This window comes from Juglans regia, chromosome 8 (assembly GCF_001411555.2).
Source record: "Juglans regia cultivar Chandler chromosome 8, Walnut 2.0, whole genome shotgun sequence".
NCBI classification, from domain to species: Eukaryota; Viridiplantae; Streptophyta; class Magnoliopsida; order Fagales; family Juglandaceae; genus Juglans; species Juglans regia.
This window is the reverse complement of record NC_049908.1, coordinates 2,330,722-2,354,092: the sequence shown is the minus strand read 5'-3', so window position 1 is coordinate 2,354,092 and position 23,371 is coordinate 2,330,722. Positions and strand designations below refer to the sequence as shown.

General features: G+C 36.5%; 4 protein-coding genes across 13 annotated transcripts in view; 3 read left to right on the top strand and 1 right to left on the bottom strand.

The window, feature by feature from the left end:
- Positions 1–2,194: 2,194 nt before the first annotated feature.
- Positions 2,195–10,468, top strand: LOC108979625 (protein ANTI-SILENCING 1-like). 9 transcript variants are annotated; one of them, XM_035693392.1, is made up of 13 exons: positions 2,195–2,406; positions 3,141–3,544; positions 4,194–4,362; positions 4,498–5,414; positions 5,744–5,770; positions 6,864–6,956; positions 7,470–7,548; positions 7,667–7,772; positions 8,758–8,863; positions 8,996–9,112; positions 9,222–9,304; positions 9,436–9,546; positions 9,990–10,468. In XM_035693392.1, the coding sequence occupies exons 2-11, from the start codon at positions 3,185–3,187 to the stop codon at positions 9,270–9,272; spliced, it is 2,025 nt and encodes a 674-aa protein (XP_035549285.1). In that variant the 5' UTR covers positions 2,195–2,406; positions 3,141–3,184; the 3' UTR covers positions 9,273–9,304; positions 9,436–9,546; positions 9,990–10,468. The 9 variants fall into 9 exon arrangements, with proteins under 9 accessions (XP_035549285.1, XP_035549283.1, XP_035549284.1 ...); XM_035693390.1 differs by having other exon boundaries at positions 9,395–9,523; XM_035693391.1 differs by having other exon boundaries at positions 9,395–9,531.
- Positions 10,469–12,151: 1,683 nt separating this feature from the next.
- The window catches only part of LOC109016447 (nitrate regulatory gene2 protein-like), a 17,517-nt gene continuing 6,297 nt past the window's right edge, over positions 12,152–23,371 (top strand). The window contains exons 1-4 of one of the 2 annotated variants that reach the window (XM_035693387.1): positions 12,152–13,384; positions 14,046–14,221; positions 14,556–14,779; positions 15,372–16,218. In XM_035693387.1, the coding sequence (XP_035549280.1) occupies positions 12,448–13,384; positions 14,046–14,221; positions 14,556–14,779; positions 15,372–16,206 (2,172 nt within the window). In that variant the 5' untranslated portion in view covers positions 12,152–12,447 and the 3' untranslated portion in view covers positions 16,207–16,218. Of the gene's footprint in view, positions 13,385–14,045; positions 14,222–14,555; positions 14,780–15,371; positions 16,418–23,371 lie in introns of those variants that run through there. The other variant, XM_035693386.1, reaches the window with a different exon arrangement.
- On the top strand, positions 18,366–18,710 carry LOC118349281. The gene has a single exon (XM_035693330.1). The coding sequence runs from the start codon at positions 18,366–18,368 to the stop codon at positions 18,708–18,710; it is 345 nt and encodes a 114-aa protein (XP_035549223.1).
- On the bottom strand, positions 19,972–20,686 carry LOC108981130 (two-on-two hemoglobin-3-like). Its single transcript, XM_018952212.2, has 3 exons — positions 20,659–20,686; positions 20,331–20,475; positions 19,972–20,210 (listed from the first exon to the last, which is right to left on the bottom strand). The coding sequence occupies exons 1-3, from the start codon at positions 20,669–20,671 to the stop codon at positions 20,114–20,116; spliced, it is 255 nt and encodes an 84-aa protein (XP_018807757.1). The 5' UTR covers positions 20,672–20,686; the 3' UTR covers positions 19,972–20,113.

The window sequence follows — 23,371 nt, the reverse complement described above, 5'->3', positions numbered from 1 at the left end:
TTATTTTTAGTGTAGAAGTTATTGGAGTATAATAGCTTTGAAATAAATTATGAGTGACCGTTGGTGAATGAATGTCGTGTTACTATTTTGACTAGAAATCGAGGTATGTGGCTCTTTAATGGATTTTAGCGAAACTAAATGGTTGGTTTTGTTTGGAATTGTACACTTGGGTATTATATTTCAAACTTCTGTAAACTTTAAATTTGTGCACATTCTTATGCTATTTAGGCTCTACTTATGGGATTTGCGCAAATTTTGTAATGGTTGAAATATGTAATAAATGATACGTGGCTTATTAAATTTGAAAGTTAAATGTGAGCATGATATTTATTCTTGAGCTAATGATATGAATGTCTTTGTGACATGTTTAACGTCTCTCGTGGCATAATGTCTTCGTGGCATAATATATCACCAATATATTTGTGGTATATTGATGCCCCTCGCGGCATAATATATTCGCGGCATGATATCTTTGTGATATATTGGTGATTTTCTTATTATCACATTACCTTGAATATGATATTTGGCTGAACATGTTGTTTGAGATAAAATTGTATTTCTCACATTATATTTTTATTAGAAATTTATCCACTCTTTTATAGTTAAGAAAATTGCCAACTTCCACACTCCCATTTAATTGCTACTTACTGAGCACGTGGAAGCTCACAACTTCATTTCACATCTATTTCAACGTTGTAGAAAGTTCATTCTTTTGAGGTGATAGCTTTTGAGTGAAAGATTTTAGAGTGAACTTGGTTTACACTTTAGGTTGGAAGTTTTGGGGTTTGATAGTTTTGTTACATGAAGATAATTTTAGTTATACAGAAAGTTTTATTTATGGTTATATCTTTATACGTTATTTTTACAATTTTTGTCAAATTATCTGTATTGTAATTATTTAAAATTTAATGGCTCTTATCAAACTTGTGAGTTGAGTGGACTTTTGAGATTCATTACATTATAGTTGTGAATAATTTAGAAGTTATATATTTGATATATATTTATAAATAAGAATAAAATTTTAAAAATATAAGTGGAAATTTGTCTGTTTACGATTTTGGGTTTGTAGCGTTACATCTGGGATCCCCATTCGTGCTAACAGGCTCACTTTAGCAAAGTGGTATCCGCCTCCTTTGAAGATTCTCAAATTAAACATTGATAGCGCTTCCAAAGGCGGCGTTTGGTTTTAGAATGTTATATGATCAGTAATAAATTAATGCTGCGAAAAACCCAAGGCGGCGTTTGGTTTTAGAATTCATCACAACTCAATTTATTTTATTTAATTATTATAAATTTTTATATAAAATATAATAAATAATTTAATTTTTTAAAATTTTAAAATAATAATAATATTAAAAAATAATATAAAACAATATTTTATATAATTTTTAACTTTTCTCTCAATTCATCTTAACTCACTATCTAAATCTCATATAAAAAAAAAAAATTATTTCAAATATTAAAATAAAAACAGAAATACTTTGGATCCTGAATTTGGAAGCCAAAAAGTGTCCCAAATCTTTTTTTTTACTTAGTGATTAATGAAGAGTTTTTTAATGATATTGTGAATTTTTTATTTTTTTTAACAAATGTTTATGATAATTAAAAAAATATATAAAAAAAGAAAAAAAAATACATTCGAGACATATTTTTAAATTACTTTTTTGATAGCCGTAGTAGTTCTCTAAATAAAAATGATTGGAAGACCTTAAGGGCAGGTTTGTGGACGGGATGAGACATAAAATTCTCATTTCATCTTATCTTATTATTACATATTTTTTAAATTTCCATACAACATATAATAAATAATTCAATTTTTTTAAATTTCAATTCAATTTTTTTAAATTTCAATTTAATAATAATAAAAAATATAATATTTTAAACATTAAAATAAAATACAAAATTTTCATCCCACTTCCAAACCGGTCCTCAGTGCTGCAGCCTGGGTTTCGGTCACCAACCCGAGCAGCATTTGGGTTCTCCTACGTATTGATTGGTGAGACCAAGAAATATCTATGAAACTTATTATTTTTTCAAATGATCTTTAATTTTTCATTTTTTAAACAAAAATTAGAATAATTCATTGCTGTTCACCTGACATTTTAATAAATTTTTAGTGAGTTTTTTAACGATATATTCATCAATTCCTGATCCGGCGACGGTATTTAATACTTGTTTTTCTCTCTCCTGGCGGTATTTAACATTTCTTGCTAAACTGCTGTTACGCTGTATACCAAAACGAAATCAGACACTATTAAAAAGTTCCGGAGAAAATAGAGCCTTCTGCACAGAAACAAAATGGAATCCGGAACGGGGAACTCGCCGTCGCTAGGGTTTTGAGGTTCACTTGAAGAAGAAATGTAAAGGGCCTATTTTGTTAGTACTCGTCTCTCACTCTCCGAAACTGTAAGCTTTGCCCCCAATTCTTTTTCCCCTCCTATTCATCCGTCTTCTTCTGTTTCCATTGCCCTTCTACATTGGCATTACTCTTCGTCCACTATTCTAGAGCTCGGGAGGCGCTGTTTCTTTTGAAATTTTTTTTTCCGTGAAAGTCGTCCGGATTGCACCATTTATAGGGCTTTATGGTTCTTTTTAGGGGTTTATTTATTTTTTGGTCTTTCTTTGCCGGGGTTTATTGGATACTTATTTTGTACTTTCAATTATTTTTGTGGAAAGAATGTATTTGTTTTCGTCTGGAATTCAAAGAATTTCCTTGGAAAGTATTTTCCATTGAAGTATCATCCGCTTAAGGATACCGAACTATGATGAACACTCTAGATTTTCTGGGTATGCTTATAATTTATTTATGGGATGAATATATTTTTCTTTGAGAGGTATCATGCAGTCATATGCTCATAAACCCGTTTCTGGGTATCTTCGTTTGGTGAATGCTCTGCCCATGGTTTGGGAATATTTATATTCTTTGCAGGAATTGGAATATTCTAACCCCTGGATTCAAACGATCTTTCTATTCTACTGATTTGTGTTTTGTTTTGAGAGTTAAGCTTGCACAAGTAGGACTATTTGCATCAATCTTGAGTAGGTTTAATGTTTTGGTCCAATAGTTTCAGTTGTTGCTTCATGTGGACTTTTATATTGGAATGTAGGATATTTCAAATACGGGAGTTTTTTTCCCTCAGGTATTTCTATTACTCTGATTGGAAAAGCAGAATGATATGAGAATATGGTGGAAGCAGACAGAGCTGAGGATCTTGGATTTAAATGGGGTAAAACAAAAGGACGTGGAAAGAAAGGAGTTGGTGAAAAACAGAAAATCGTCCAGTTTTACCAATCTTTTATTTATGATGGCATGGAGTATGGTCTTTATGATTGCGTTTATATGTACAACGAAGTTGAACCTGAGCCTTATATTGGCAAGCTCGTAAAAATATGGGAAAACCCTGACAAGACAAAGAAAGTAAAGGTTTTATGGTTTTTTCGCCCTCGCGAAATTGCATATTATCTTGGGGCTGAAGACACAGCCGAAAATGAGTTGTTTTTGGCTTCGGGCGAAGGTGTAGGCCTTGCAAATATTAATCCATTGGTAATTATCTGGCATTTATCACTCTTTTTCCTGTATGTCCACTTTCTATTGCCTTAGTAGCGCTTCTGGGATGTAGCTGGTTCTTCTGCTTCTAATGCTAGACTGAAATTTTCAGGCAGAACAGAATCTAATGTACAGTTATATATTAGAGAGGGATGGTTTGTATTACTCGGAATTCTTTGTCTTTGGCTTTGAGGTTAGGGGGGTAAAAGTGGATTACTGTGCCAGGAAGATAACTGTAGGTCTTAATTTTTTTCTAAAAAGAAAAATTTTTGGGGATTTTTGTTTAACAAGAAGTCAGCCAATTTATTTGTTTGTTTTAAATACACTTGGAATTTTGAATTGTAGGTAAAATGCATTTTTTTATTAGCACACTTCATAATTTTTTATCACACGCCTCTGCAAAAGTTAATGTGGGGATTTTCTGACATTTTGTCACATCTGAATTAGTAACTACTTCGAAAGAACTTCAACACCTACGTCAACAGAAATTTGAGTATTGAACATGTATTTATATATATATTTTTTATATTTGGTATGATAATTTATAAGCTAATGACATAAAGAAATAAATTTATTGCCTCTGGAGGTGACTAGTATGTTTCAGCTCGTGAATCGGCCATTACTAATTTCTTATACAATAAATCAGGAAGCAATTGCTGGAAAGTGCAATGTTGTTTGCACTTCAAAGGACAGTAGAAATCCACAACCTTCAGATGAAGATCTTCGAACTGCTGATTTTATATTTTACCGTGCCTTTGACGTTGGGCACTGCAAAATACTGGATAAGATGGAGGAGAAAGTCGCTGGGATTGAAGGTATTACTTTTTCTTTCTTTCTTGCCCTTTTTTTTTTTTTGAATTCGTTGGGAGTCTTTAGGTTCCAAATTAGTTGTTCGTTGTCCTAATGTTTGATCAAGTTCTTATGTGTTATTGGATTTGTAAATGTTGCAGCAAAACTTTTATTTAACAAAGTGGATGTTCAGAAGCCCGATGTTCTCCCGAAGCTTGATTCAGACTGGAAAGAAGTTGGTGGAAATGCTCTAGCAAGTAAGGAAACAGAGGTTCCTCCCAAGCAAAACCCATCTAATGAGCACATCAGTCTAAAGATTAATGGAGTTTCTACCGATGGTCTACAGAGAGAAAATGCTGATTCAAATGCTTCATTGGCTAAACAGAGATCTTCACTTGGAGAGAACCCTGCTTCTAGTTTAGGGGGAGAATTAGATGAAACAACTAAAATGAATGATAGAATGGAGAATATCTCTGGTGACAGTATCAATTTGGAATCTAAAATTGAAGAAAATTTAGACTTAAAAGCTTCTTATATTAACAAACAGAAATCTTCACTTAGCGAGCACCCTATTTCTAGCATAGGCGGAAAGTCGGAAATTTCCAACACTAACAGTAGACAGGAAAATATTTCGAGAGACAAGACTGCATTAAGGCCTGAAGCTGCTGTTAAGGAAGAGGGTCAAGTTGGTAATAATATTTTCAGAATTGAGGAGAAACTAAAATCTGCACATGATCATTGTGAGCTAGAGGATAGGCCATCTAAGAAGGCAAAGTTTGATAGTTCTGTAAAAGTGCCTGGTGAAAAGAATGAGAGTAGTGTGAAGAAGTTAACCGTTGATTTGGATGGTAAAGATGCAAAGGCGTTAGCAGCTGTAACTGCTTCTGAAGTTAAATCTAGACTTGAACTTGCTAAGGATTCGCAAGGGGCTGAAAAAGACCCCTCCAAGAAGTTGAAACCTGATGAGAAATCAAAACTTTCTTATGGGAAGTTGCCTCAAGCATCTCCTAGACAGTATCCAGATGAGGACAAAAAAATTGATCATAAAGTAATGGACATTACCCGAAGACCAGATGCTGTAAGTTCTATCCCTTTCTAATATAAAGTGTTTTGTTTCACATGATCCTAGGTTGAATAGATTTAGTTTCCTACTTAATATTCTGACTTGATGGGTATTTCAGAATGAGGTTATGAATTGTCTTCGTCATATATCCAAATATTTTGGTGTGTGTTTTTCTTTTTAAGTAAATGCATGGGTGTCAACTGTAGCCTTTGGATCCAGCAATACTATGTATGCCCCTTTAGCTCATCGAAGGATGTCTTTTAGTGCTGGCTTCGTTCCTTTTGTGACAAAGTTCTGTTCCTAACGAGATTTAGTTCTTATTTCTCATTTTCACTTGTTTACAGGATAAAAGCAGATGGTTTAGGGCATTTGTAAGTTGTTCTTTCTCTTTCCAATTGCATATCTCAATTTTCACTTAATTATTCTTCATTTCCTTCAACATAAAATATTTTGAGCATTTTCTAATTATACAGAAAAGCCATAGAACATAAGTTGTTTTGAGGTCAAAATAAAAGGGTTTGCATTTTTCAAAGCCATAAAAGTTTTCTGGATATCTCATTTTCACTTGTAACACCCACCGCTTTTCCTTTTTGGTTCACCCCTGATCGACACCAAACCCACTAGAGCCCACCCCCTGCCAACGCTACCCCCACCCTACACAGCCCAGCACCAATGCATGCACTGCCCCACTCATGGTGCAACTTGAAAGACCCTTCTCTCACTCTCTTTCTTGAGTTCTTTGGCCACAATTTGCAGTGTTTTTCAGTTTGTTTGGTTCTGGTCACAATAGATAATTCTTTTGGCACCATCCAAATTATCAAAAACATTTTCAGCATAATTTTTTAGAGTCCCAAACAAGTATGGGAAAAATCGATTGGTTTCCTAGAAAGTGTTTCCAAAATCTGAAACTCTTTTACGCCGAAACAATTCATAATTTAGGAGCATTAGAACTCTCTCTAGTACAAGGATTAAGCTACATCTGGGCCTATGCTGCGAAAGATTAGTCAAGGTTATAATTGGAACCCAATCATTATAAAGGACAAGACCTCTCTCTTAGGTAATTTAGGATCTCATTCACCAACTTCTATTCTCAATCCGAGATACATTCCCTCTTTTAAATTCCTGACATTCTGCTCAGGCCATTCCATCATAGGTGATACGGCTCGAATTCCACATTCCTGTCTGGGGATTGACTTCAATACCATTTTATAGCAACCTAAGGTAGCCCAAGACACATGATTCTATATTCCAAAAAACTAGTCAAGATTGTGATTGGAGCCTTTTGAAATCATTATAAAGGACAATAAAAGATCTCATTCACCATTTCCTATACTCAATTCAAGGTATTATTAGAGAAACATGATTTAGCAGCATTAGAATCTTAAGTAGGATGGAGATGAGTTTAAATGTATTTTAAAGTGAGACAGTTCACACTAATCTATGAATTGTCTATCATATCTACAGCCTTGGGAAGACAGAATGAAAAGTGCTATTGAACAAGGAACATTGGTTCTTCTTCAAAATCTGGATCCGGCTTATACTTCAGCAGAAGTTGAGGTACTCCTGATTCTGGAGCCTTGGTTTTTTTATTTAAATGGACCCTTGGTTTTTTTTTTTTAAATAGTTTATAGATTCTTACTGTAATTATGATTTTTGTGGATAGTATTGAAATCCTGCAGAAAAATGCACCTTATGCAGTTTACTTGGAAGAAGACTTTTTTTTTTTTTTTTTTGGGTTTGTGGAGGGATGGGGGTCTAGGAAAAATAGTTTTAGTGTTTTTTAATTGTGCCATCTCTAACCCTTAGGGGTTGGCTCAAGTGGGAAAGGCCTTGGGCTTGGAGGTATGCTCACCCTAGGTCTAAGGTTCAGATCCCCTTGGGTGCAAACAGTCTCTTGGGTCATCGGACTGGGAGATTTTTCCCTTGAATTATCCAAGGTGCACTTGCGGGAAATTCCTTGCCGAGGGCCTATGCACCCCTGGGATTAGTCGGGACTCTGTTCCTAGACAACCGGTGCTAATAAAAAAAAAAATTGTGCCATCTGGATAACCTAGATAAACTGTTTACCAGGATATTGTTTGGCATGCCTTCAAGGAAAGTTGCAGAGCAAAGATGATTCAGCAGACTTCAATTTCAAGCCCTCACTGTGGTATGAAGAAATATTCCTATTACTTCAATAATATTGTTAAATATCTAAGCCTGCTCCACCCCAACACCACCCCCCCCCGGGGGTCATTTCTGTGTATATCTCAATCATGATATGGTAGTTATTGGTTTTGTAGGTCAAGCTTTTGCTATATTTAAAACAAGGGAAGCAGCAGATATGGTTGTTAAAAAGTTAACCAAGGGCTGCCTATTGATATCGAATGGGAGGTATGTGTAAAACTTGGAACGAATCATCATGCGTGATATCAACTAATTGGTGGTAACAACAGTAAAAAAATGTTTCATCATGATAATAATATTTCTTATGCTATAGCACTTTTTAGTTTCTTGTATGACCTTCTCCCTTTACGTGCTGATACTTTGGAGAATTTACCATCTTCTATACAACCAGTGTGTATGATGTGGACTTTCTAGCAATGGTTACTTTTTTTTTTATAAGTATACCTTCTGGCAATGGTTACTCGTCTTGTTCCTGATGTCATTGTGTTGTTATGAATGCACTTCTTGACCAGCTAGCCTTTATTGATGTGACATGGCTGATTGTGATACCCCATATAGTAAGGATAAGGTTAGGTGATGTATGAGATCCTACATTGTTTGGGAAGGAGAAATTTTTGCTCTTGATAATGGTTCCAATGAGGCTCCAATTGTATCATTGACTAGTCATTTTAGAGTATAGGTCATGTGGTTTGGGCCTTCCATTGGGGCGTTACAAATAGTATTAGAGCCTATCCTAACCAGAAATGTGGGACTTGAGCCATGCCGCCTACGATGGACTGGCCCGATGAGAATGTCGGGAATTTAAGAGGGGAGATTGTGATACCTCATATGATAAGGATAAGGGTAGGTGGTGTAGGAGATCCTACATTGCTTGAGAATGAGAAGTTCTTGCTCTTTCTAATGGTTCCAATGCGGCTCTAATTGTATTATTGACTAGTCCTTTTGGATTATAAGCCATGTGGTTTAGGCCTTCCATTGGGTATTACACTTCCAAGTTGCCCGGTTAGCAGGCTGTTTTGGCACCCGTGTGACTACTTTTTAAAGATTATTTGCCCTCCTTGGATCTGCCCTATCAAGTCTCTTATTCCTGTCACCCTTTACTTTGATATTTGTATCTGAAACTAGCTCTTTATGTGTAGTGAATGCTTGCTTACTGATTTCTGCCCCTGCCCCCGGTCTAAAAAACTTGCAGGCCTCTTGTTGGAAGTATTGGAAGTCCTTGCTTCCCAGAGAAGAATCCAACTTTTTTTGGCCATTTGGTTATTGACAAACTCAGACATCAGATGCCAAGGGAAATGGTGCAATTTTTTTACTCTCTCTCTCTCTCTCTCTCTCTCTCTCACACACACACACACACACACACACACACACACACTCTAAGACACAAAACTTTTGACTTATTTGTTTTTTGGGGTGGTTTTATTGGTCAGAGAGAAGCTGTATCTACTTCGCATTGTTCTCAGCCTAACACAATTGAATATGATATGGCCATGGAATGGTGTTTACTTCAAGAAAGATCAGACCTCTCTTGGAAAAAGTTGTATAAGGTGTCAAACTGATTGAATATTTCTCCTTTAACTGATGTATAGAAATTTTGCCTTTGATATGATATGCCTATTTCCTTTGTTGTTGTTTAACTGGGTGTTATTTCTTTAGCAACAAGGGGAGGAGTTGAGAAAGCTTAAGTCAAGCCTCAAGTCCAAATGAGAGCTAGTGGCTTTGTGTTCTTCCTCTTCTTGGTAAGTACTTCCAACACAAAAAGATCATCCTTCCAAGAATCCTATAGTTGTTTAGTACTTGAATTTATTGGCTCTTGTTGTTCTGTACAGTACCTCCATTTTTGTTCATGCATTCTGAATCTCCTCATCAGGAGGCAACCCGAAACAATGGAATTCGCGTTCATGCCTTCATCTGTACAAGAAGTTGTTGAATCAGAGGGCTCCTACCATCTAATTAGTGTATATCAGTAATTATTTCCTTTGTATGCTTCTTACCAATTATGATCTTTCAAGTTTCTCATTTTAGTTATTTTTTCTTATAAAATAAAGTTAGTTACTTTCTTAGACAAGCTGGCAGCGTGCATGCCCTCAGCATCTAGTTCCTTTATATTGGTTTAGCTGTCCTCAGAGTGAAGCATCCCGGAAGATGATTCTGGGTTGTTTTGAGGTGCATCTGGAGAAAAAAGAAATGATCTTAAGGACTGATTTTTTAAAACACTTTTTTTTTTTTTGTGTGGGTGATTTCTTAGAACACTTTCCCACTGGATAATTGCTCATTTCCGTGGTTCTATTTCTAGTTTTCAGGATTCTATTGTGTTTTTTTCCTTAGGTGTTTCTCATGCATATACTTGGGCAACACCTTTCTTGATAATTAATTAACATACCTGATCAAGAAAATCTCAACATGCTTTTTTGTTTTTGGCAGGAAGAATGTGGAGTGCGGATATAATCGAAGCAGATGTCCTATTTATCAGGATTGAGGCAAATTTTGAGCATAAGTAAATTTTTTTTGAGGGCGATTCTAGGGGTTCGTAATTGCAGATCAAGCACCTCAGCAACTTTTGGGGAAGCTAACTCATTACTTTCTATACCATCATGTGGATGATCATGGATGGTGTAAAACTCTATCCTGTCTATCTATTAATATGTTCGGTAATCAGGGTGCATTGTCCCTAATTGCACCTTAATATCCTTTCCCACCAAGTTGCCTCCTATTTTCTGCAAAGAAAATATAAGGTTAATTATATAGTATTTATATCGCCAGATTCAGATGTTTGAACTGCTAATTTTATACTTCATTGGGAAGAGATTGTCGATTTTCCTATCTTTCAGTTTTCCCAAAAGATAAATGATATTCGCCAGTTTATTGGAAAGTTGTTTTACATGCTCTTTTACATTAATGGAAAGTTCTCATTTTTTATTGTCTAATTAGCTCAACTACCCTCTTTCTCTCTTTTCCTCTTCGGAGACTATTAATGCGTTAATCCTCTCTACTCTTTCTTGATATAATATTATACGGATCAAGTTTCTTGGGTTGGGGATCAGGAACAGAAAAGGGTATTGACCCGGACGAGTAGTTAGGGCTACAATCCGACCAATCCGGTTCATGTTTGGGGTTGACCCGACCCGGCTCAAGAACAAATCAACCGATATGGGCTGACTCGACCTGACCTGAGATTGGAAGGAGGTAATGGGGACCCCAATCAGAAACGATCATTGTTATAGAGTACAACCATTGTTACAGAGTAGTTCGATCAAATTCAAAAAAATCTTACAAATTTCACTATCCCTATACAATCCAATCAAAATCCAGCATTCATTGATACAAATAGAGTCTATTTTCTTGATAATTCATGGTCTACCTCGGTTCAAAATTAATATCAATACAAACAGAATCATCGATTCTACTTCTAAATTTGACCCAAACATTCATGAAAATACAAGGCAAAGAAAAGCACTGGAAGAAGAAGAATCTTCAAGGAGAGCGTGATCCTTGGTGGAGGAGCCAACACCGTCAACACCACCCATGTACAATTTCTCGAGCAAGGACTCAACGTCGATGTTGTTCTTGATGGCGATGTAGAGTCCGGTGATGGAAGCCGCAGAGATCGCAAATGTTGTTCTTGATGGAGGCTAGGGTTTTTGAGCTTTTGGATTCAGTTCTTAACTTTTTTTTTATACGACTTAAAAGGATATAAGTTTTAGCGGATTCAATCCGCCAGTTACTTTAACCCATTTTTTTTTGTCGGACGAATCGGGTCCTAACGTTTTCTACACAGCCCTACCAGTAGGTTCCGCCCAAGGACAATATTATTTGAACAATTACATGCAAAATAAGGTCAATAAAATTAAAAAATAATAATAAGGTCAATAAGGTAAATTACAAAATGAGATTATCATATACTCAGCGCATCTCATTCTATAGTTTGTTTTGGCACTTCCACATGTTTGAAGTCCGACCAGAAAAATCACTGAGTGTATAAAGGGTTGAAGTATACATTTGAGTAAGTGTTATTAAATGTCTTTTTTTTTTTTTTTCACAAAATTCATATTATATCACAGTGACTATATTTTTTTAAAATTCATAGATATTTAAAAAATATAAATAATGTGAACTTAAAAAATATCATATACTTTAAATTATGAGTTTAAAAGATAATAAGCTCAAACTTTCTAGACCCAATTCCTTATTAAAAACTTTACAAATTACCTGATTTAATAAACGAAATCATGTATTTTAGATCTACTCACCAAATTGAATCCGAAAATATTTAAGTGAAGTTGACACCTAATTTAAAGAAGATGAAACCTCATTTCTAAAGGAGAAAAGGTAAAATAAATTCTTATAAAAATAAATTTATAAATTAAGATGAATTTATGTATTACCTTAAATTTATTTTTACTATATGATTTATCGCGTCAAGTTTACCATCGCATTTCCCAAAGGTAAAAAGCGTTAGAAATCTGGAGACAACATAGGACGACGACATCGTTTGCTTACCTTAAAAAATGTGACCGTTAATAATTTTTAAAATGGTGATCAGGATTCAGGACACCTCTTAATCAAAAGTAGCGAGTACAATGTCAATCCGCTACACTCAGCGACTGCACAATTCTCCATTCGGTGCTCTCTGAGTCTGCAACCGGCTCTGTGCAAACTTGGCCGTATCCCCTCGCTTTTCAATGTTTTCATGCTCTGCTCGATGTGCTCATTGCAATGCTGAATTTGCTGATCTCTCTCTCTCTCAATCGCATCGCTCTCTCTCTCAAATCATCTTCCATAGTCATAGCACGATAATCTCACTATTGTAGGTTTTAGCCATTACCCAACAGGTCCAGAACCTCAGAAACAACAAGATTCCGCATCTGACAACGCACGAGAAATGGGTTGCGCACAGTCCAGAATAGACAACGAAGAGTCGGTGTCGCGCTGCAAGGACCGCAAGAATCTCATCAAAGACGCTGTTATAGCCCGAAACGCCTTCGCCGCAGGCCATTCCGGCTACGCCGTGGCCTTAAAAGACACTGGGGCCGCGCTCAGCGACTACGGTCACGGGGAAGCCGAAGAGCTGCACCAGCAGCCGGTGGAGCCCACCACCTCACAACCCCCGCCACCGCCTCCGCCTCCCATGGACAACTTTTTGCCACCTCCGCCGCTCCCGAACTTCTCCCCGAGTCCCGGCCCCGGCCCCGGCCCGATGAAGCGAACCACGAGCTTGCCGGCTATGCCGATAAAGCCACGAAAAACCAGGGCCATTGCCATTGCCGAAGAAGAAGAAGATGAAGAAGAGGAGGAAGGAGAAGATGATGACGAGAGTAATATCGGAATAAAAAATAACGTTATTATTGCAAAGGATTCAAGAAATGGGGCCGGGGAAGAGGTCCCACCACTGACACCAGAAATGAAGGCGGTCCCTCCGATGCCGGAATCGAAGGGCATGGCCTGGGATTACTTTTTTATGGTGGAGGAAAATATGCCCCCGGCGGGCCAGTCTTTAAACGAGAACGTTAGCTGTGATAATATTAATGAAGGCGCGGCATTTGGTGAAGAAACCCAAAATTTGGGCCCCAATGGCAGTGATCTGGTGGAGCCGAAGACGCCGGAGAGAGTGGAGGAGAGGGAGAAGCAAATGGAGCGCACAAAGACTGCTCCGGAGGAGTTTAAGAGAGTTGGAAAGGCGGTGCCCAGTGTTAGTTTGATGAAGGTATTGAGTGAGCTTGACGATCATTTCTTGAAAGCCTCCCAGAGTGCACAGGAGGTCTCCAACATGCTCGAGGCCACTCGCTTGCATTACCACTCCAATTTCGCAGATAATCGGGGTAATTCATTATTTGGTTCTCTTCTTTCTCTCTGCAATATGCTATATTCATAGCAATATTTTTACTCCGAAATGACTTAAAATTAACCTTTTTTTAACAAAGGAAATGGGGATAATGTGCATTCATTCCTGTGGAACTTCTTTTCCAGTTATTAATTTATGTGTAGTACTTAAGGTTATTCTGTCGGACACTAATAGATTGTTGAAGTTGCACGTAAAGCTTCTAAAGCGTAAATGTACCTAATTTATAAAAAAATAAAGCACAAAAGGGAGCATAGATCTGCCCACTCTTATATAATTCTGTAAACTAAAATCCCATCCCATGTTTACATGATTTGTGCTTTACAGTAGATTTTTAGTTTCTCATACACCTTTTGAGAGGATCCTAAATCAATCTTGGATCTTCCCTTCCTTTTTGGGTTTTCAAGAGTGGGAGACGAGTGAGAGAAAAGTCGAAGTTGGTTCCTTGGTGAATGCGACATTTACCTGTCTTGAGTGACAGATGATCACAAAATTTCCAAGCAATTGGAAGAATGTTTGATCTACTTAGCTGAAATTATAGGAATATCTGACTGACAATGCTATTTGTAGCGATGATTTCCTTTTTAATGTTTCTTTCTAGACGCACAGATGGTCAAACTAATATGCCCTAAGAAGTGCAGGACATATAGATCATTCTGAAAGGGTAATGCGTGTTATCACATGGAATAAATCATTCAGAGCTATAGCAACTAGTGAGGGTGAGAAGGATGACTTTGATTCGGAAGAAAATGAAACTCATGCTACCGTTTTGGATAAGTTGTTAGCATGGGAAAAGAAACTTCATCAAGAAGTCAAGGTATGTGGCATTGTTTCCTTTTATTTCTTCTGTTTTTTCATTTCCTTTGACTGATTTCTTTGCACAATTATGGTTTGCTACTAGTCCTGGCGGGTCTCATTCTGCTTTGAATGGTTTTTATTTGCAATTGAGTAAACAATCAAGGGCGTGGAAATTTTCAGCCCCTTTATCAATTGTGAAGCTTCTTGTTCCTATGCATAAATGGTTAACTGTACTTTTCTGAGACAATGGTGCAGAGCTAGTAATTGTAGTTTTATATGATTTCTTTTTGTATGAGTGAAACATGCGAAGTTATTACGTATGCATCTTATTTATATCTGCATCCTGCTGACAGCAAGGTGAGCTAATGAAGCTTGAGTATCAGAGGAAGGTTTCTCTGCTGAACAAGCAGAAGAAACGTAACGTGAGTGCTGAATCCTTGGAAAAAACAAAAGCGGCGGTAAGTCATTTGCATACAAGATATATAGTCGACATGCAATCAATGGATTCGACGGTTTTGGAAGTAAATCGTTTACGTGATGAGCAGTTGTACCCAAAGCTTGTTGAACTTGTTGATGGGTAAGTATTTACCATTATGAAGTTGGGGACAAATCTTAATAATGCTCTACTCAATTCAATTTTTTCCACATAATATCCCTCCTGTAGCTGCTCCCATTTTTAAAATCATTTTGCTTAGGCATCAGGGGCATGCATCCAGCTTTTGTATGGCGAATTAATTGTGGTTTTCTAGTATGTTTGCTTTTGCATTTCCAAAATACAGTTTGAATCTTTTGCTTTGCATTACCTCAGATCTTTGTGAATTGGACTCTGAAGTTGTTTCTTAATCATTATGCATCCTCTACTTTTTATACAAGAACTGCACTAAACTCCTCTTTGGTTGCTTTCTTTTTGTAAAAACCAATAAGAAAGCAGGCCTTCTCTGTTCCGCAAACAATAGATTATATGCTCTGTTTCTACCCATAATAGTCAATATAAAATATATACTCATTTCTCTCTGTCATGGTATTTTTCTGTTTAGTCCATTAATAATGTAGGGGTTTTTTCCCTTTTCTGTGGTAGATTTTATTATTTTCCATTCTTCTTGTGATGGTTACTGTGTTCTCCAGAAAGGAGCCTGATCATGGTCATAAATGTGATATCTCCTCCACAGGATGGCCAAAATGTGGGCAACTATGCGTGCACATCACAGCAACCAACTGAGACTTGTTACAGACCTGAAGTCCCTTGACATTGCACATGCTCCAAAGGAAACAACAAAACACCACCATGACCGCACCATACAACTTTGGAATGTCGTTGAAAAGTGGCACTCGCAATTTGAAAAACTTGCGACTCATCAAAAACAATACATCCGAGCTCTTAACAGTTGGTTAAAATTAAATCTTATCCCAATTGAAAGCAGCTTAAAGGAAAAAATCTCATCACCACCAAGAGTCCAGCATCCTCCAATCCAAACTCTCCTCCAATCGTGGCATGACCATCTTGAAAAGCTTCCAGATGAACTTGTGAAATCCGCAATTGGCTCCTTTGCTGCTGTGATTAAAACCATAATACTCCATCAGGAGGAAGAGATGAAACTAAAAGAGAAGTGCGAGGAGACCAGGAAGGAGTTCTTACGTAAAAACCAGGCATTTGAGGAATGGTACGAGAAATATATGCAGCGGAGGGGGCCAGATGAAATGGATCCTGAAAGAGGTGAAGATGCAAATCCCAAGGATCCCATCTCGGAGAAGAAATTTGCAGTTGAGAGCTTGAAGAAGAGATTGGAAGAGGAAGTTGAATCTCACCAAACACATTGTATTCAGGTGAGAGAGAAGTCACTGGGTTGTCTCAAAACTCGTTTACCTGAGCTCTTCCGAGCCATGTCAGGCTATGCTCATGCTTGTTCTGACACTTACGAGAAAGTGAGGTCTGTCACACATTATCAGAAATCTGATGTTGGTCCTACAGAAAGTGAGGTCCGTCACACAGTATCAGAAATCTGATGTTGGTCCTACATGAGTTTGAGTTTGTGTAAGGTCTAAATTTTCTTATGAAGTTTATCTTAGCTTAAACACTTGTCATCTTTGGTTTTCCAGACACTCTTATTTAAGTTGGTGCTGTAATTTTATGATCTTTGTTCTTGTGAGGAAAACGTTGCTGTTATATCTATTTGAATGTGCGTGTTGGAAGCTCTCCACGCAAGTAGTTGCACGGGTAAGCATGTTTTGATTTTGGGAAAAGTTCACATGTAATTTTTGTGGTTCAATAGGTCACGAGGACGTTAATGGATTCTATAGGAAAAGAAAAGAAAAAATCTATCTGCAAAGCTTGTTTATCACATTAATATATAAAAAGAAGTATTTATCCTTTGAATATTTTTTAAAAATATAATGGATTAATACACCAAAATTTAGAAAAAAAAAAAAGAAGGAAAAAGACAGTTGTGTGGACAATTGGTTTTTTTTCTCATTCGTTTCTATTCGTTACTTCACATTTTACATATTATAAAAAATACCTCTATACCCTATAAAGAATACCTCTACACTCTATAAAAAAATTATAGATATGAGGTGTGTGAGTGAATAGTAACTGATACATAATAAATTCCTATTATATATAATCTTCGGTTGCAGCACTAAAAAAAATAAAAAATTTTAAATATAAGCCTTACACTCTTACACACTACTTAAAAATATGTAATTTTACTCATTTATCCTCATATTTTATGAATAATTTCATGAAATATGAGAATAAAAAAATTAAATCATATATTTTTTAAGTAGTGTGTAAAATGTGAGATTTCAGTATAACATTTTTAGATTTTAAAAAAAAAAAAAAATCCGTACTATATTCCTTTTGGGAAGATCGAGAAGTTGCAAGTTTATCCGTGTGACTCTTTTAGTTAATAATATCAAGAATCAATCAACCCTCTAGAAACCTGCTAATGTTCTTGGACATTCTTCCTCGATTTTGTTTATCAATGGAAAAATTGCCAGGACAGTTAAATATAACGCAAAAACCAAATGGAAGAATCATGTGCCTCTTTTTTCTTCAAGTTGACCAAGGTTTATTAACGGAGTAATGCTATATAACATCTTCAATCTTCACATATTATATTTTTTAAATTTTTTTTGAATTTATTTTTTTTAAATTAAATTTATTTTTTTATTTATTATTTATATATTAAATACTTGATAAAATAATAAAATAATAAAAATTTAAAAAAAAAAGTGATGTGTGGAAATTATTTAAATAGTAAAAATTATGTAAATTTTTTCTTATTACTGTACTAGTCTTTAGAAAATTTCAACGCATCATCCGATGAAAGTTGAATATACCGGCACTTTTTAAAGGAGTTTAGACGCAGACGTTGGCGTGCGGCCAGCGAAGGACGACTCCTTCGGCTGTCCTATTTTGAACATTACTGGCAAATGAATATTATTTTTTATAAAAATTATTTGAGCTACCGGATCATTGCACCGAAAAGAAACAGGCAAGTTTTTATTTAATATTTATTTTATATTAAAAATTATTTTATAATCTAAATATTACATCAAATTATTTTAATTTGTAATTTTTTTACAATATTTTTTCGTTAATTAAGCATTTCTAATTTTTTTATACTGTTTTATTAAAATTATAAAATAATTATAAAAATATAATTATCTTTTTAGGAGTGGTTTGAATTTAGTGATAAGTTGAGATGGTTTGTAAATAGTAGAATAAAAGTTGAATTGTTTATTATATTTTATGTGAAAATTTAGAAAAGTTATTTTGAGATTTAAAAAAGTCGAATTGTTTATTATATTTTATGTAAAAATTTTAAAAAATTATAATAATGAGATGAGATGAATTGAAATAAGTTGAAGATTTTGAATTCAAACGAGGCCTAAACTGCCAGTACGTTCCAACGATACGAAGGCTTGAGCCTTCAGCTAATGATCATAGTCAACACATTCTTTTTATTTTTTTTCCCATGAAGAATGACAGTCAAAAATGGTGTAAAGGGAGGGAAAGAGAGCAGCTCGGTGAATGGATGAATTAGTACAACTACATGCAACTTAGATATATATGATAATCATCTTATGTTGAATGCATATAAATAGACCTCTCGCCTGCGTGATCAAGGGCACGAAGCTGCTGAAAAACTTGCTGTCTGGCAATGGGTATTAAGAAGTGGTGGAATCTGGATTCAGAGACTCCTCATGAATGCATCCAGCTAGGCCGGAGCTGTGTGGAAAGCTCCAAAAACAGCAGCACACAAATACAGTCGAGATGGAAATTGTTTTGGAAGAAAACCAAAAGTGAGAAGAAGTTTCCTGGCAGAACTACTCCTGCAGTTACGTTAATGCGTGCTGCTACATACGATTCCAAGACGTATTCCAAGAACTTCGATCAAGGAACTGGGTGGATGGATCCCGATAATCTTTCTCGGTCTTTCTCAGCTCGGTTTGCAGATCCTTCTAGAGTTCTACGAAGTGTACGAATGGGCAGTTTATTGGATTGATGTTCATCATGTGCTTATTTTTTATTTTTAATCTTAATCTCTAAGATCCATATATGTAACTATCTTGCTCATATCCTATGATTAGCATTTTCTATACTTCTCCAAGCATCAATTTCTAAATTTTCTGCGTCTTTTCTTTTTTCAAATGAATTAAGTTTGATATTCTGACTCGATTATTCTGAACAAATGCGAAACAAGGCAACATATGATAGGTGGTTGTGAAAATTAATTCTTTTTGTAGACCTAATACTTCTCAACGGAAACACTTTTCGGTTTCTTGTTTTTGCTGTTCTGTTACAGCTAATGTTTTTAGGAAGAAAAATTATTCTTGTCCGTCACTATTTATTACCTCACACCTTATGAAAAACACCCATACATCTTAAAAAAAAAAAAAAAAAAAATTAGAGATGTGAGGTGTGAAGTGAATAGTAATTGATGCATAAAATTCCTTATTTTCTGATCACAATAAAAGCAAAAGCACAAGACCAAAAATAAAAAAAAAACGTTGTATGTTTCCAACTTTTACTTCCTTGCTCTATATATCCAAAAGCAAATAAAGATGCTCTCACCTTTGAAAGGTCGTCTCACGGCTTCTCTCAGTAATGCGCCTTGCCCATGCGCTGTTTTTCTATTCACAAGTGGAAGACAGCATTATAAAAGCAAAGAGAATCAAGCCCATGTTTTGATGTTTTCTGTCTATTTTCTATATATCATGGGAGCTAAAATGCTGCACCCTGTTTTCTGAAATGAACTCGGTTGACAAAAGGAGCAAGATCTCGAATGCTATAAACTAATATATAGTATTAGTGTCTATTGCATCATTCGGGACTCTCTAAACTTGATGCCAGCATCTGCAAAGACCATTCCCATTAAGATTCAGTAAATGAAATGGAATGAGCAACTGAGCAATATTGTCTGGTGTATGCGAAATCATGCCTCTCTGTGAGCATGAACAAGCTAGAATTTACTCATAATTCTATTGTTTCCGTTCCATTAATGATATACCAAACTTGAGGCATATATATTAGCATATAGTTTATTGATCATATCAACATATAATTTCAACACTCAATTAATTTATGAGTGGTTGTTTCTGTTCCACTCATAAATTTTTTATTTTTTTCGTCTCTCTCTGACAATGTATACGGATATTCTTTCTTTAATGAAGCTTACCTTTTCAAGAACTAAAATAATTAAAAAATCCATTTGGTGGAAGAGTCTCTCAAGGATTCACTGTGGTAAACTTTATAAATTTTGTATAGTAATATAAATATGTAAGGATCTTAATTATAAGATTTATCCATATGAAAGCATTTAGGAAATTCCTTTCACATCAAGAGGATGATGAATAATAGTATATTGTTGTTTCTCTTAACTGATTAAGGAAACCCTGCTAAAAGTTTTTACATGGGCAGCTGGTTGCTGGTCCCATGCTTACACAGGGGTTGTTGGTTTGGACTCTTGAGCTCATCTCCAGCCACAAGAAAGAATGCTGTGTGCCTGAAAAATGCAAAGGATTGACATAATGTTTAATGAAAATTGAATAAAAAGAAAAGGGATAAAATGAATGCTACAAGATGTGCTTAAATATGAGCGAGAGGAACTTCCAAAATTTTGTACCTGAAGAAGTTCATCATTCTAATTTTCGAGTCTGCATCGATATCCGGGGTGCTTTCCAATGCTTGTTGCATGTGATGCAACCACCTCTCTGCGGCTCGATGTGTGACAGGAAATGGTCGGTGACGTGCAATCAGCGCAGGATGGCCTGCAAATATTGAAGTAAAAAGGGAACAAATGATCACGCTAAATCCCACCTTAAGAATGGCCAAACAATTAAAAAGGAACTAATATGAAAGAAAATTCAAATCTGGAACCACTAGATAAATCTCTATTGCTGACTCATGGAAACTAACAGGAAGAGAAGGCAGAAGGCCATTGGAATGAATACCAAGAGAAGCCATTAAGAACTTATGCACTCAAGATCTGATAATATCTTGGAGGCTTGTTTACACTCGAGTATAAATATGCATTCATCAGGCCTGAAAATTAATTTTGACAAGTCAGAGTTAGTACCAGTGGGGAATGTGAGCAATACTAGGCAGTTAGCTAGCATTCTTGGATGTAAGATAGCTTCTCTTCCCATTACCTATTTGGGATTATCTTTGGGGGCTGCTGCTAGGGCCTCATCCATTTGGGATTCTGTTATTGAAAAGATAGAAATAAAATTGGCAGGATGGAAGAGATTGTATTTGTCGAAAGGTGGCCGGGTTACTCTCATCAAGAGTACCCTTTCTAACTTACCAACGTACTTTCTATCTTTGTTTCAATTGCCTGTCAGTGTAGCGGCTTGAATTGAGAAACTGTATCTTGATTTCCTATGGAGTGGGATAGGGGATGAATTCAAATTTCATTTAGTTAGTTGGGACAAGGTGTGTAGACCAATCTCGTCAGGTGGGTTGGGCATAAAGAATTTGAGAACATTCAATCGGGCTTTGCTTGGGAAGTGGTTATGGCGGTATAATTTGGAAACCGAAACTCTATGGAAACTGGTGATTGATTATAAGCATGGAAGCTTATGGGGGGGGCTGGTGCACAAAAGAGGTAATTGGGGCAAGTGGAGTGGGGATATGGAAACACATTAGGCGAGGGTGGGGGGACTTTATTACTCATTCTAAAATGGTGTTGGGGAGGGGATCTCGTATTAAGTCTTGGGAGGACACTTGGTGCGGGAGTGAGGCCCTAAAGGAGGCATTTCCAGCTGTTTTCCGCGTGGCTCGCAACCAGGAAGCATCCATTGAGGACCTCATAAGTATATCAGGGGATCATGTGCAGTGGAACGTACATTTAGTAGAGTGGCACAAGATTGGGAAGTAGACATTTTTGAAGCCTTTTTCAACCTCATATATTCTGTGAAGCCGAATAGACAGCAAGCTGACAGCTTATGGTGGAACCCGACGGGTAAGGGCATCTTCTCTGTTAGATCCTTCTATAAGTCCCTTTCCCACACCACAACCATTCAGTTCCCATGGAAGAGACTTTGGAGAAATAAGGCGCCTCCGAAAGCGGTTTTCTTTACATGGACAGCAGCATGGGGGAAGATTCTGACCATTGACAACCTGAGGAAGCGACGGTTAGTTATATTAGACTAGTGTTGCTTGTGTAAGAGATCAGGTGAGACAGTGGATCATCTATTGTTACATTGCGAGATAACGAGAGCCTTGTGGGTGGAAGTTTTCAGTCGAGTAGAGTTACCCTTCGTGATGCCAGAAACTGTGGTTGATCTGTTGGCCAGTTGGACACTCCCGAGAGGCGTTCAACAAATTAAGGAGGTGTGGAAAATGATCCCGATTTGTATCATGTGGTGTATTTGGCAAGAGCGCAATGATCGGACTTTTGAAAACAAGGAGCGGTCACCGGGAGAACTTAGAGCTTTATTTTTCCGTACTTTAATGTTATGGACCATTGCTATAGATTTTAATGGTCTGAATGTACATGACTTTTTAGCTTCCCTTTCGTTGACCTAGATAGGTTTTATCTCATGTATCCATCTTGTGTACTTGGGTTTTTGCCTATCTCTATTTATAATATTATCGATTACTTATCGTAAATTTTTTTTAATAAAGCTCTATTGGGGAAATGGCTTTGGAGATATCACTTGCATGGTGTGGGTTTATGGAAGTTTATAAGGAAGGGGTGGCCATGTTTTGCAAATCAAATCCGTTTGTAGTTGGTGAGGGCAATCGAATAAGTTTTTAGCGAGACATGCGGTGTGGAGATCAGGCTTTGGAAAGGGTTTTTCCGGCTCTATATCGTATTGCAGTTAACAGGGAGGCATCAGTGGCGGATGTGCGGTTATTTTCTCATGACTCGTATCAGTGGAACATTCTCTTAGATTTTCATGACTGGGAATTATCTATTGTTGCAGAATTTTTCAACTCACTATATTCTACAGGGACCCCTATAGTCCAGCGAGATCGTTTGAAGTGGAGGGCTAATAATCACAAGTTATGCACAGTGAAGGCATATTATAATATCTTGACAACACAAGATCATACTCCGTTTCCCTGAAAGAATATTTAGAGATCTCGTGTGCCTTCTAAAGTAGCCTTTTTTATTTGGAGTGCCGCCCTTGAGAAGATCTTGACCACGGACAATTTGAGAAAGAGAGGATGTATAATCATGGATTGGTGTTACATGTGTAAAAAGAATAGAGAATCGGTGGACCATTTCTTACTACATTGTGAGGTAACAAGGGTGTTGTGGGATGAGATCTTTCAAAGGGTTGAGGTTGCTTAGGTTATGCCTATGAGGGTGGTGGATCTATTGGGTTGTTGGAGGAAGATGCAAGGCTGTCATCAAGTGGTAGCGGTGTGGAAGATGATTCCATTGTGCATCATGTGGTGTATTTGGACGGAAAGGAATGCACGCTGCTTTGAAGATAAGGAACGCACATTGGCTGAGTTGAAGAATTTTTTGTTCCACACTTTATTGTCTTGGCTTTCCGCTATTGTATTGCAGGGGGGCAATGTTCATGATTTATTGTCTTTAATTTATCGCATGTAGATTGTATTTAGGCGTTCTTCTGTATACATCTTGTGTACATGAACTATGCCTATTTCATTCATATATATAATATTTATCTCTTATAAAAAAAAAAAAAT

Excerpts from the sequence above, each read along its gene's own strand:
- LOC108979625 (XM_035693393.1), top strand. The coding sequence starts at position 3,185 with ATGGTGGAAGCAGACAGAGCTGAGGATCTTGGATTTAAATGGGGTAAA. Across the intron at positions 3,545-4,193 it reads TTGCAAATATTAATCCATTG|GAAGCAATTGCTGGAAAGTG; the intron begins GTAATTATCTGG and ends ACAATAAATCAG. Across the intron at positions 4,363-4,497 it reads GAAAGTCGCTGGGATTGAAG|CAAAACTTTTATTTAACAAA; the intron begins GTATTACTTTTT and ends TAAATGTTGCAG.
- LOC118349281 (XM_035693330.1), top strand. The coding sequence starts at position 18,366 with ATGGGTATTAAGAAGTGGTGGAATCTGGATTCAGAGACTCCTCATGAA.
- LOC108981130 (XM_018952212.2), bottom strand. Across the intron at positions 20,211-20,330 it reads AGAATGATGAACTTCTTCAG|GCACACAGCATTCTTTCTTG; the intron begins GTACAAAATTTT and ends TGCATTTTTCAG.